Consider the following 13,050-nt stretch of genomic DNA (forward strand, 5'->3'; position numbering starts at 1 on the left):
AGTTCTCAGTGTTTAAAATACGCACACTGAAATCTCGCATTTTTATACTACCGCCGTCCTCTCAGGCCCAGAAGCGGTTTGTTTGCCTCCCAATTCGTCGCGAAAAAGTTTTGTTTTCCTGCCAATTTAAACGTCAAAGCACCACAATACCATTCTAGCTGGATAAGTCTGTTTCCCCCTAAGAAGAAAAAAATAGGTTGAACGCCAAAATTTCTCCCTGGTACAAAATTTTTTGGTTAATCCACTCTTTGTACGTGAAGGGCACAAATCCTAACTTAACAAAGTCATGGGTAAGTTTCGACTTCGTCTCATCAGAAACCGACATTAATTTATTGTCAGAATAGATTATTTTCGATATATTTTCATCCACCTATGACAGCTGGAGGAAAACAAATCGTTGAATACACTAATACAAATACAGATTGTCTATAGTTGGCAACGTTGAATTGGATAGTCATCATTCTAAAAACTGTTGATGTAGCGAACATATCGAAATAATGCAGTTTATTGAATGATTGCAAACCCCATTCTACATCATGTTTCAAATTGTTAGTTTCCCCCAACGCATAATAAAAACGCATATTTATTAATAACTGATCATTTCTGAAAGCATCTTCAAAATTTATCTTTGGCCGCACGTAGCGCCTGCATCGTTTCCAATGGAGTATTCTTACCCACAAACTGCTGTACATTTCCTTCATGGACCCGCATGAAAACATTCGTTCGTTTTTCTTGCCCAATTGTCGAAGGCACCATGGCACGACGACCATCCAAATCTGCGTCCTTGGCAATGGCAAGTAACTTCGCGATATCTTCGTTATTAGGTTCAACAGTGATTCCGAAACGAAGATTGTTTAAAGCATACTCGTGACCGCAGTATACCTTGGTGTCATCCGGCAGCGCAGAAAGTTTTTTAATCAAAGCATCGTACATTTGCTGAGGTGTTCCTTCAAAGAATCGGCCGCAGCCAGCCAGGAAAAGCGTATCGCCAGTAAAAACTACCTTGTCCTCTGGAGTTTCAATATAATAACAGATGTGGGAGGTCGTATGGCAAGGAGTGGAAATACAGCGCACCTTAAGATTACCAATTTCCAATGTATCATCCTGATCAACCGGATTCGTTAAATTGGGAATTCGTTCATCCTGCCCTCCATAAATGGCCAACGGCCCCAAAGATGGGTCCATCTGGTAACGTTTGAATAAATCAGCATTACCACCAGCATGATCCCAATGGTGGTGAGTAGTCAGTACTTTGTTTAACGATACACCCACATCTTTGACTACTTGTAACACTCGATCTGGTTCCACCGGATCCACAATAGCTGCATTTCTGGTCTCGTTACAAACTACTAGGTACATGAAGTTGTCCTTCAAAGCCGGTATCTTTGTCACCGTCATACGAACCATATTGGTTGTTTGCACTAGCGTCGAGCGTCTTCGAAGACTCCAACTAGTTACTGTAAGTACAGATAGTTATAGTATCGTTGCACTTTTGTCGATATGATTAGTACACTGCTTCCGTCACCTGAGTTAAGGCATATGTCGACAGGTTATCGTAAAGTTATTAATAAACAAATATAAATACTTACCGGTAAAATATGCCGCTGTTAATCCTTGCGACAATCGATTCGGTAAAAGATTCAGCATCGAAGCCATTAGAAAACAGAGAAAAAGGAAAAGTTGAACAATGATAACAAGTAACTAAACACACACGAATCAATTCATTTACCACTTATCGTTCGGTCCTCGACTAATCAAATATCAGGCTAATGAGATAAACAAACGGGTTACGTTCAAAAGTATATGTTAACGCTTTGATATTTAAAAAAACAAACCTTACTGTTTTGAATCACAGTCCAACTGGAATGACATAAAAAATCCTTCCGATTTTACTCACGATTAAATCGGCTTTGGTCGGCTGAATCGCCCGACTTTGAAATCGACGAATTTATAAATTGTTGCACACGGTTAAATAAAACAACCTGCAGAAAAGTTCTTTTAACTTACTTTTGAGTTGTGCGTCGCTTTCGCACTTATTAGTGTTGTCGAAAACAAAACGAGAGGTTCGACTCAGTCGAGATCTTCCGTGGGGGAAGTTACTTTTGAGTTGTTTGGGGTGAACTCAAAATTAGGTAAATTCAACTTAAATTTGAGTATAAAAAACCTATCAATGAGTTGTAATTTTTGCCGTGGTTAAATGGAAACTACCTTCAACACGGTTTACCTAATTTTAAGTTCCCCCACGATACCACGAGATTGAGTCAAAGGAACTCTATTTTAGGTAGTTTTTTGTTTCCGTGCACCGACGCTTATGAGAGTTTAACACGAGTGACTGTCGACGCAACACCAGACGAAATAGGCCGACGAAATTTGTCGAAATCGGTTGATGGAAACCGATTAGATAGATAGATAAGTCGACAGTTTAAAATTGTTCAAACCGGTGCACCTCTCTACCTACATCCTCTGGAATTATCTCAAAATAAGCATGATACAGTCTTTCGTAGATTATTTTTATTTAATTTAATTTATTATATTAAAGACACGCTTGGAACGTGGTATGACTTGTCGATGACTCCGATTCCGGATCTTCCGTTTGTTCTTAAATTGTGGACGAGTTTTATATTGTTTGACGTCTTTGTTCAGTTTTTTAATCGCACGGGCTACGGTCGGACTACATCAATCGATCTGCAATTGCATATTATAATTGAAAAAGATCAAACAACAGAAACATTAATCAGACTTACTCAAATCTATCCGAGCGACGGCCGTGTCAAAATTACTTCTTTCACTATTTCTGCCACCATAATTTGTCCGCCAATTTTACTTCCAATTTAAGCTTAGTATGCACCTCTTGCGAAATGAGGTCGCGAAATAATTTTCCTTCTTCCGTGCGGAATTTTGACATTTGCTCGCGAAAACTAGTCTGTGTGTTTGCTGTTAGATGTCGCTTTTGATAACTGGAAAACGACATCAGCTGTTGTTTGTTTATTTCTTTTTTATATTTCTGTTGTCATTTAAATGTTTTAAATGATGTATTTTATTAATTCATCACGGATGTGTATGAAATCGGTAACAATTGTAAACCTATTTGCCATTCATGAAGCTCTCAGGGAAGTGACGTACTCAGCGTGAATCATATTTCGAGCATGATTAATCATAATGCTTATTTGTGACGGTTCCGGATATCTCGGGGAAGTTCAGTCTGACCAATTTAGACAGCATAATTCCTGCAATCGGAAATTTAAATCATTGGCTGGCCATTTTCTATCTAAATTGGCTGCTTCTACCGGTTCTAGAAGACCCAGGGAAATGATCGATTCGCTCAAACCAAATCTATTGTAATTGTCCGAATCGTAACTCTAAATCGGCGTTTGACCATTAAAAAGCAAATCTGATTGCCTTGGCCGCCTTTACCGCTTTCACAAGTCTCGGGGAAACTACCTTTCGAAACACGTTTCGGAATCCGGAAATATAACGCAAATATAACAACCGACTCCGACTCAATCGGTTTCAGGTCGAACCAAACCCTAGGCTTTAAACTTTGGCTGACGTTAAAAATCGATTATGATAACAATGGCTACTACTAAAGGTTCTGGAAGTCTCACACGCAGAAAAAAAATTAGTGAAAATAAACAAATTTTGGTTTTAAATAATAATTTTCCCGTTTGATATAGTGACAAACAAAATTCAGGTTTGATTCAATCAATACTGTTGGTTGAAATTGCCAACAAATTCATTTGTTGGCTTTTTAATAGTTTCAACAAATATTTCGTTTGAAACAACAAAATCATGGTAAGTTTAACCGAACAAACAAGTTCGAAGAAACAAAAACAAATCTTTTGTATTAACCAAAGGAGAGAACAACTCAAACTTAGTTGAAATTAAACAAAGATTCTGTTGGTTTTTAACAAAGGGATCAGTTAGATCCAACAAATTTTATTTTGATTCAACAATGTTTTTATTTAAAATGTAAACAGAAGTATTTGTCGAACTAAACCAAATACATGCTTTCGAAAAACGCCCATTTCAGTTTGAAACAGTCGTTCGCCACGTTTTAGATTCAACTAAACGTTTTGTTGATTCAAAAAGGCCTGATTCTTCTGCGTGCAGGGAATGCTACCAATAATCAGTACGGATACAAACCTATTTTTGGTATAACAATTGTGAGAATCGTAATTCAAATTCATTGCCATAAGTAATTCGTGGTAATTCTTATTGCATGAAACACTAGAGAGGTTTAAGGAATTGCGCATATTACTACTACTTGTATTACTGCCACAAGAAGCATAATTGTCCCATGTGTATAGGGATTCCCATAGCACATGGGACAGTTTTGCTTCTAGCGGCAGAATACCTCACACAAAAAATGCTGTTCAAGTCTGATATTACACCGAAAGTTAGACGAATTAACTGAATTCTAATTTGATAGTAACTGAATTCTAATTTGACCCTGTATGTAAATTATGGAAAAGATGTTATAAGCCTTTTACAATCAGTCATAATACAATAATACGTTATAATCCGTTTGAAACGAGTGTATTGCTAGTTAGGCACTTTTCAATCAGTTATGTCCTTTCATAATCAGTTCGGTCATAAAAATCTATTAGGCCCTTTTATAAATTGTTGTAAAATCGCTATCAAAATTCTTCATAATCAAATGTATGTACGTGCTCGGGTAGATATTTGTTAACGGAAAACATGAAATTTCAATTTGTTACATTTTGCAGTTAGGCCCTTTTCAAATGTTAGGATAGAACTGGGTAGAGATAAATTGTAATTGTAATTGTAAATTTATTAGCTTACGATACCCTGTTGATTACATTTGTATACCTTATGTCAGGTCAAGGGAGAAAAAAAAATTAAAAAAATATAATAAAATTATAAATTTAGAATCAAAACAAGAATGACCCAAAAAAGCTCCTACGCCTTTCACCAGTAGCTGGTCGAAAACACTTTACGGTGCGATCTTTTCAATTTCGTCCGAGTTCTCCGCGTCTAGCAACTGAATCTTTTTCCGGAAGTGTTTTTCGATTGATCTGCAAATCATCATGCTTCGATCACTGCCTACTAGGTTGATGGTGATTCCGTTCTGTTAAAGAAGTGGGAAGAAATACAATCTATAGGATCACAAGAATGAGTCACACTTACCGAATCTACCGGTGTCACCTGTTCGACGTCGATACCTAAGACGAAAGAATCTCTCCGTAACCTGGTGCTGTAGCCAGAATCAAGTGGTGGAACTTACCCCTGGACAAAACGTTCGTTATAATCTATACCTTCTCTAGTCCGGTTCGGAATCGATCCAGAGCGTCCAACCGTTGCTCCACCGTTAGATCACCGGACAGTACCGCTACCGAGTGACCATCCTGGGACATCCTGCCGGTCAACCAACCGGCCGTTTTGCGTACCTGTTTCGATCGATTAACAGTTCTGAAAATAAGTTTACTTGGAGTTTACAACTGTCCTATACATCATATGACAGAAAATGATCGCTTGTCCGACGGTAATCACATAATTTCTCGTCCTGGTTGAGGAACTTGACATAGTACTGTTTGATGTTATCGAGTGATTCTTGCTCCCGCGCCTGCCGAATGACGATCGGATTGGGTACGATGTACTCGGCAAACTCCATCACCTCGCGCTCGTACGTGGCCAAGAAGAACACCGACCATAACACCCGCCTCGTCCAGTAAAAAAATGGGGAACACTAGGTCGTACGTCCTGAACTTTATACCCCAGTCCATTAGCTTGCCGGGTGTTCCGATGATGATATGATTAGTCAGCTTCGCCCCTTTGACGGTCTCCTCACCGCGAACGGCGTAAGGAAGTTTGATTTCCGGACAAAACTTTGCCATTTTGGCAGCTACTTCCCCCTTCTGAATGGCCAGCTCATACGTGGGGGAAAGGCAAATCACCTGCAGATAGTTTTTTTAACTGATGGACTCAACTGAGCATTGCCAGCACGAAGGCAGCGGTTTTTCCTATTCCCGACTGACTCTGGGCAATTATATACCGTGGCGGACCGGCCAACAGAGTAGGTAGAGCCGTCTGCTGAATCTTGGAAGGGGCGTTGAAACCCATCGCATAGACTCCCTGTAGTAATTCCGGCTTCATGCGCAAAGCTTCGAAAGTTTTAACCAACCAATCGGCGAAGAAGAATCCTTCCGCTGCACCTCCAGATCCAGCTTTGATTCTACTAGACCTTAGCGAACATCTTTCATTAGCAAACTTGCATCCGCCAGGCTAAAAGATTAGTCATGGGTAATTTAAAAGGTGATACTAAATATTTCGGGAGAAAATTTAGAATAGGACGTAAGCAACAATGAGATTCTCTTTGGGGTCTTTCTCTTCTGTTTATTACTCGGTCGTTTCAATACTTAGTACTCAACTCTTTGTCTAATATTTTAGTAAAAACCATCGGCTATGTGCTGGAAAATTAGTGCAGTATTATAGAGACGTCATAATAATCGAAAGAGAAAGTAAACAAAGAGAGGCTCTCAATGTTCTTTATGTCCTAATCAAAAATTTCTGCAGATTTCGACTTACTTGAATGCCTCTGCATCTTCCGCGGAGGAAGCTGTTTCTCCATTTTCTCTTGCAGCTTGTTTTTCTTCAGGAGCTGCTAGAGTTAGAATTTCCGTAGCTACCGAACTCCAAACATCAGGTGCAGCTTTGGTTCTACTGCCGGTGGACTAGGTTTTTCCGCATTCTCTTTCTCTAGACTGCCAGCCGCCGGCTCTGAATCCTTATCCTTGGTGATATGTACTCAGTTCGCTAACCTATTTGTATTGAAAAGAAAAAATCAAATCCCATCCCAATGATCGCTTCAAAAATAGGTTATAACAAAAAAACACTTACCGAGTGCAGAAATTTCTTGATCCGTCGTCTTTTTGACCCAGTTAACGGCAGCGCTTGCCATCGTTTCGATCGGGTATTAAAATTCAATAGCAAGGTACAAAGTATGGGAAATCGTCCTGAATCAGCACGGGTACTGTCCTTCGGGTGGTTTATTCCTTGCAATTCGCTGAAATTTTGACCAGAGCGACCTTGCGGAAAAAACGATGCCTTCTTTTGCCTGCTCACTTCCCTGCCATGAAACCGATGATGAGCGCTTATTCCAAACGGTTAGCCGATTGAACATGACGTGCCATTATGTTTGTTCTGTGAATTGATAAGGACATCTAGTTATGCAAAGGAATGTTTGGAGGAGGGATGCTACTGGTAAATACATACCGAAAGAGAAAGTCCTTTCCGAGCATCTTGATGTTGTGTTTTCTGTTGGCCCATTATCACTGCGTTCTCTTGCTGGGTGATTACCATGATATTATGTTGTTGGTGTTCGATCTGAAAAAAAATCATAATAAAAAATATCCGTAAATGAGTGAACTCGAGTTTTTTAAAGAAGAATAGGGTATTACATTACAATGTACGAAATAAAAAAGGTAATAAAAATGTCTCACCTTGCCGCACCAACTGAATAAAAAAGTCCTCCTGCACACCGCATGGGACAGTATAGTATGCTGCTGCTACTGTGTTTGAATGTGCTGTTGCTATCTTTTTTGCAGTTGGTCAATGGTCTTCTACATTTGGCTTGGATCTATTGCACTAATTGCGGTTGCTGACCAGGTTGTACCGTCGGTTGAACGTTATTGCTACCGACCTTTAGGATGATGGTCATGGTCTGGAGGAAATCTTAATTTCTTGATGTTATGATTGAAGGTGGTTCTGCTGCTGAGCTTGCTGTGAAATGTTGGCGATAAGCACTCGAATAATGATTGCTTGCTGCTGCTGGAATGGAATCACGAGCACTGTGGAGGCAGTGATATTTTCATGCAAGGAACTGGTAGGAACCAAGGCTGGAATATGACGTTTGTGCTTGACTCCGATTTCTCTAAATCAGGAAGGCAACCGCTGGTAAAAATAGTGGTAGACAAGTTTTAAGGCAAAATGTGCCGATGAAATGTTTTCCGATGTGTCCATCATTCGTAAACTCCTGTTGTTCATTTGAGCAGTAATTGCTATGTGGTCCTTTTTTGAGGGGTTGTTGGCTGTTGCTAGATTTGGAGTTGTTGGTACTGCTGCGGTTGCATCGATTTAATGTTGGTTGGCTGATTGCCAGATCCAGGATGTTCAGACAAGGTAAGTTGAGCTGATTTGCTTTGTTCGGGTGTGCTGCAAATAATATTAATTATTAAAATTTAATTGTTTAAAACTAGAAACAATCACACTTCCAGTAATATTTTTAAACTTACCATTCAAATTCGAAATATTGAATTTCTAAATTACGAAATATTGACAGGTTGCGATAAAAAAAATTACCAATTTTGTGTTTTCTTATATTTTTTCATTGCAACCTGTCAAAATTTCGCGAGCCTCCGTGCGAAATAATACCGCTGACCATTATTTCGCAAGGAAAAAGTTTGCCTTGGTGACAGCGCATAGAAAGCAGCGCTGTCTCGCGGAAGTATTATGAAACTTATCGTTTGTCGAACCGTGTCTCAGCTAACTTCATTTTTCGTTATCGTTTTCGCGAGAGCTGCGTACCGCTTACGAAATGGAAACGAAAATTTTTTTCGCGAGCATTTCGCGACGTTTTTTATGCATAGGTTTTGTATAGGAAATTTCATTTCGCAAGAGGTGCATACTTAGCTTTACAAGGAATATATAATAAATAAAAATTTAATTTGGAACATATTTCCAACTCTTGCATTTGTCAACAATATGAGAACCGATTTCGTCTGCTGAATAATATGACTATTAAATCTTGTTGCAAGGCAACAGAATTTTTTCACCCGATGTTTCAGTCGATTAGGTCGGCTACCCAATTTAAACGGATAAAATCCATTGATTAATATGGTGACGAAAATCTTCTCCAGACGTAATACAATTTAGTCGGTAAATTAGTAGGTCGATTTTGAAGACACCCGATTTCGTCGGTCGAGTGCACAATTTCGCAAATGTCAAATTTTTTATGGGGATGTCTTCATATTAATGTGGTTTTTGTTTGAGGCGAAACTGAGTCAGTTCCTAACCCCAACTGCTGTCAAAATGTATGAACTGACAGCGGTTGGGGTTAGAACCTGACTCAGTTGCAGGTTCAAGCGAAATCGCCATAAATTAGTCATTTCTCGAGAAACATATGACTACGGCCTAAAAACCAACTGTCAAAATCCACTTTGAATGGAAATTCCAGACAAACCGTTACTAGTCGAACACAGTTCGCAACAGTTTATGAAAGAGAAAACTTTTCTCTTTCGTTTACTACCAACATCTGTGATTGGCGTGTAACGGTTTGTCTGGAATTTGCATTCAAAGTGGATTTTGACAGTTGGCTTTTAGGCCGTAATCATATGTTTGTCGAGATTTGAAATGATGGCATTAATATTTCATATTTTGAAGAACCCATTCAGAACTTTATTCGAAAATGTGACTGGTTTCTGGCAGAATTCTTCCCCAAAAGCCACAATCGATCCCGACTCGAGCACTCTTTGAATACACAAGTTCATTTAATTCCAACATTTTTTTTGTTAAATACGTTAGCTTAAAAAAGATATATCTGGTATCCCTGCACAAACTGCAAAAAATTCAGCCGCAAAAACAGTTAAGACTACTGTCGACATCTGCCGACAAATGGCAGTACTACTGCAGCAGCACCTGTATTTCAGAAATGTAAGCGATTAGTAGATACAGAAGACTAGATTAGGATTGTCGCTGGCGTTCCCATTGTTTTCGCCTCGGAACCAGCGATGCCAGATTTACAGACATGTCTCTATTTTACAGACTTTTGATGTCTCCTACAGACGTAGCCAGAGATCTACAGACTTTTAAAAGAATAATAGTGTTTAGTAAAATTGCACTAGAATAACTGTTTTCGAATACGAGTGATTCCTTCACAATAGAATTCCACTTTCAATCTATTTTCAAAGTAAAATTTTAGTGTAACTAGGATTGCTTTCGGTATACACAGAGAACAGACGTCTATCTTCAGCATTCAACTTGTGTAAAATCTCTAACGGTTTCGAAGGTAGTTTTGATATCTAAACCAGGTGCGCTACTGTCGTCATGTTTTTTTGTGGCTGAGTGCGACAGAATTGACAGCGGTTATTCCTCTACCCAGTCAGACTAGTCCGGAACCGATTCGGACTTCCAGCATGAATTCCAGCTCAAATGCGTCAACCGATAGAATCGGAATCGGTTGTTTTCTTTGAGCTAGATTCCATGTAGATCCAGGATTTCGAACCGGTTCCGGAATCGATTTGACGGATAGTTGGGATAGGTTGGTGTGGCGGCGCTAGTGTTTTTAGTATATTAATTCAAATGTTTGCACACGTTTTTTAAATATTTTTATTCGATCATGAATGTCTGTTCTCCGTGCGGTATAGATCTGTCAAGGTATTAAAAGTCTCTCTAGTAATAGTCTTTTGTCCGCACTTTTTGTACACACAGAAAAATATGGCCTGCTTGGAACCACAAACCGCTTAATTGAACTTCAAAGACCGAAAACGTCCAATGCATAAAACTTGCAGCAGAATAGACGAGAGGCGAAAAGAAAAATGATGTGAAATCTGCTATGAAACAAATTTCGATGCGGCATACTATTATAATTTCATTATTTTTAACATGATATCTAGGCGTGACAGATAATCACAGAGAACAGATTTCCATGATCAAACAAAAATGTTTAAAAAACGTGTGTAAACATAAACACACCAACCTATCCCAATAATTCCTCAAATCCATTCCGGATCCGGTTCGAAATCCTAAATGGGTTCAGTATGGAATCTTGCTCAAAGAAAACAACCGATTCCTACTCTATCGGTTGATGCATTTGAGCTGGAATTCATGCGGGAAGTCCGAACCGGTTCCGGACTAGTTTGACTGGGTAGAGAAATAACCGTTGTCAATTCTGTCGAACTCAGCCACAAAAAACATGACGGCAGTAGCACACCTGGTTTGGATATCCCAACTACCTTCGAAACCGTTAGAGATTTCACACAAGTTGAATGCTGAAGATGGACGTCTGTTCTCTGTGAGATAATGTTTAGGGATCATCCATAAATGACGTAGCATTATATGGGGGAGGGGGGAGTTTTGTATTTTGTGATGATGTGTGACGACAGGGAGGTAGGGGGTCATGTCATGCTACGTAGCTTTTTTAAAGGGGAATAGAATAGAATTTAAAAAAAAATTACGGTGACAAGGGGGGCAGGGCTACCGTCAAGCTACGTAATTACCAGGGGGGGGGGGTATTTAGAGGTTTGTGACGAAATGCTACGATGGGGGAGGGGGGTGTTAAAAATCACTCAAAAAATGCTACGTCATTTATGGATGATCCCTTATGTGCTACTACAAATTGTAAAAAATATGTGTGAAATCAGTATATTCAATATAACGAATTTTCTCGGTGTAAATTTTCGACAGTTATTGTTATGAAATGAAAGAGTTTGTACCGCACAAGCAATTGAAAATTTAATAAAATTCTGTACAGGTTTAGACAATTTGTGCATTCTAATTAGTGGAAATATATCAGCCAAGAATGGCCATTATTTTGTTGGCTAAGAGACATAAAAATGATTGGTGGCTATGAAACGGCGATAGAGGATTATTTTTTGGCTTTTTTTATTTGGCCCATTTGACAGGTATATCCCGAAATCAAAACAATGATGTTCCTATTACTGATGCCAGCGACAATCCTAATCTAGTGTTCTGTATCTACTAAGCGATCGAATTAAAATTCGCGATCTATCGCTGGATGTCGATTGTCTGATGGCACGCGAGTACGTTGATGATACAACTATTTTAATTTATCAAAACGCTTCAAAAAACTAATTTTTAATTTTATAAACACAATCAGTACTCTAATTATATGTTATTTCTTGCAATGAAAAGTAATTTTGATGAAGAAAATATGTTTTCTGCCTTTGAAAAATATATGGGAGGTAAATTTCGTGTTACATCACTAAGGGCCGATTTCTTCACCCTCGCTTATCATTTAAAACAGGTTCACCGGTACTTTTTAACCTGGCTTAAGCGCTAAGCAGTGGCGGAGAAATTGGCATTAAGGGCTTCTGATGAGATGTATGACTTCTTGAAGAAAGTTGTAAAATTTGTCTGATTACAGGTTTGTTTTACCTCTATTTGGGAAATAGGTTCAATTAACGTTGTTGCGCATCAAAGTTGTACGGATAACGAAGACGAAAATGTTGTTGTATTCAATCCGAAATCAAAATAACATCGCAATAACGAAAGCACTCGTGTTGAGTGTATAGAAAAGGTAAAAGAGGTGCTCTCGAGTTGATTTCGATTGGTTGATTCTTTTTTCCTCTCGTTTACGATTTAAGATTCTCTCTATTATTTTATTCCATGGCGAGCAAAAACAGAACGAAAAACTGTCTCCTACATACTGACATGAAACCGAAACATTAATCTCAACTTATTGGCTTATAGATTCAACATTTTAGTCGCTCTTCGCTGTATTGTCAAGTCATTTTCAAACTTACATGGAAACCATAGAAAACGATTAATATACTACTGCTGGTTGCAACATTAAGTGTATCGAAAGAAATTAGTGAAATTAGCCTAAGAGAAAAAATTGAAAGGAAAAATTATTGATCAATTCTTTGATTGATTAACTTATATTCAACTTTAAGGGGGTGGGCATAGCGTAGTCGATAAATCATTTGCCTTGTACACAGCTCAACTGAGTTCGATCCCCACCACTGCGCATAGGGTTAGAAATTTTTCAGAAGAGGTTTCTCTAACCCGACAAAGAGGCGAATGACCCTAAGGTTAACCTCTAATATCAAAAACAAAAAAAAATGATTTAGCAGCAATTGGTACGAAACGAATTCTTCGTATATATGAAATGAAATGTTAATAAAAATGATATATCGTTAAAATGACGCGAAACAAAAACTGTCTTCTCTGCTAGATCGTTCTCAGACAAATTAAAATATTTTTTGTGTAGCACGCTTGAAGGTGAAGCCTGGTGAGAGTGTAGAGTGCACAGTGTACACTGACCTAATACATAAATTCAAAATTGTGTGCAAT

The 13,050-nt window shown here is 38.6% G+C and overlaps 1 protein-coding gene, 1 long non-coding RNA gene and 1 pseudogene across 3 annotated transcripts; all 3 read right to left on the bottom strand.

The window, feature by feature from the left end:
- Positions 1-487: 487 nt before the first annotated feature.
- LOC131677729 (hydroxyacylglutathione hydrolase, mitochondrial) lies at positions 488-1,872 on the bottom strand. 2 transcript variants are annotated; one of them, XM_058957752.1, is made up of 4 exons: positions 1,836-1,872; positions 1,730-1,766; positions 1,590-1,613; positions 488-1,525 (listed from the first exon to the last, which is right to left on the bottom strand). In XM_058957752.1, the coding sequence occupies exon 4, from the start codon at positions 1,405-1,407 to the stop codon at positions 616-618; it is 792 nt and encodes a 263-aa protein (XP_058813735.1). In that variant the 5' UTR covers positions 1,408-1,525; positions 1,590-1,613; positions 1,730-1,766; positions 1,836-1,872; the 3' UTR covers positions 488-615. The 2 variants fall into 2 exon arrangements, with proteins under 2 accessions (XP_058813735.1, XP_058813726.1); XM_058957743.1 differs by having other exon boundaries at positions 488-1,457; positions 1,590-1,766.
- A 3,038-nt stretch (positions 1,873-4,910) lies between these two features.
- On the bottom strand, positions 4,911-6,221 carry LOC131677740 (DEAD-box helicase Dbp80-like; annotated as a pseudogene).
- A 644-nt stretch (positions 6,222-6,865) lies between these two features.
- LOC131677749 (uncharacterized) lies at positions 6,866-7,710 on the bottom strand. The gene is made up of 3 exons (XR_009303422.1): positions 7,461-7,710; positions 7,234-7,344; positions 6,866-7,161 (listed from the first exon to the last, which is right to left on the bottom strand). It is a non-coding gene; the product is annotated as an uncharacterized LOC131677749 (long non-coding RNA).
- Between the last annotated feature and the right edge of the window lie 5,340 nt (positions 7,711-13,050).

This window comes from Topomyia yanbarensis, chromosome 1 (genome assembly GCF_030247195.1).
Source record: "Topomyia yanbarensis strain Yona2022 chromosome 1, ASM3024719v1, whole genome shotgun sequence".
Classification (NCBI taxonomy): domain Eukaryota; kingdom Metazoa; phylum Arthropoda; class Insecta; order Diptera; family Culicidae; genus Topomyia; species Topomyia yanbarensis.

Coding starts and splice junctions, on each gene's coding strand:
- LOC131677729 (XM_058957743.1), bottom strand. CDS start 1,656: ATGGCTTCGATGCTGAATCTTTTACCGAATCGATTGTCGCAAGGATTA. Junction 1,458..1,589: donor AACAGCGGCATATTTTACCG/GTAAGTATTTAT, acceptor CTGTACTTACAG/TAACTAGTTGGAGTCTTCGA.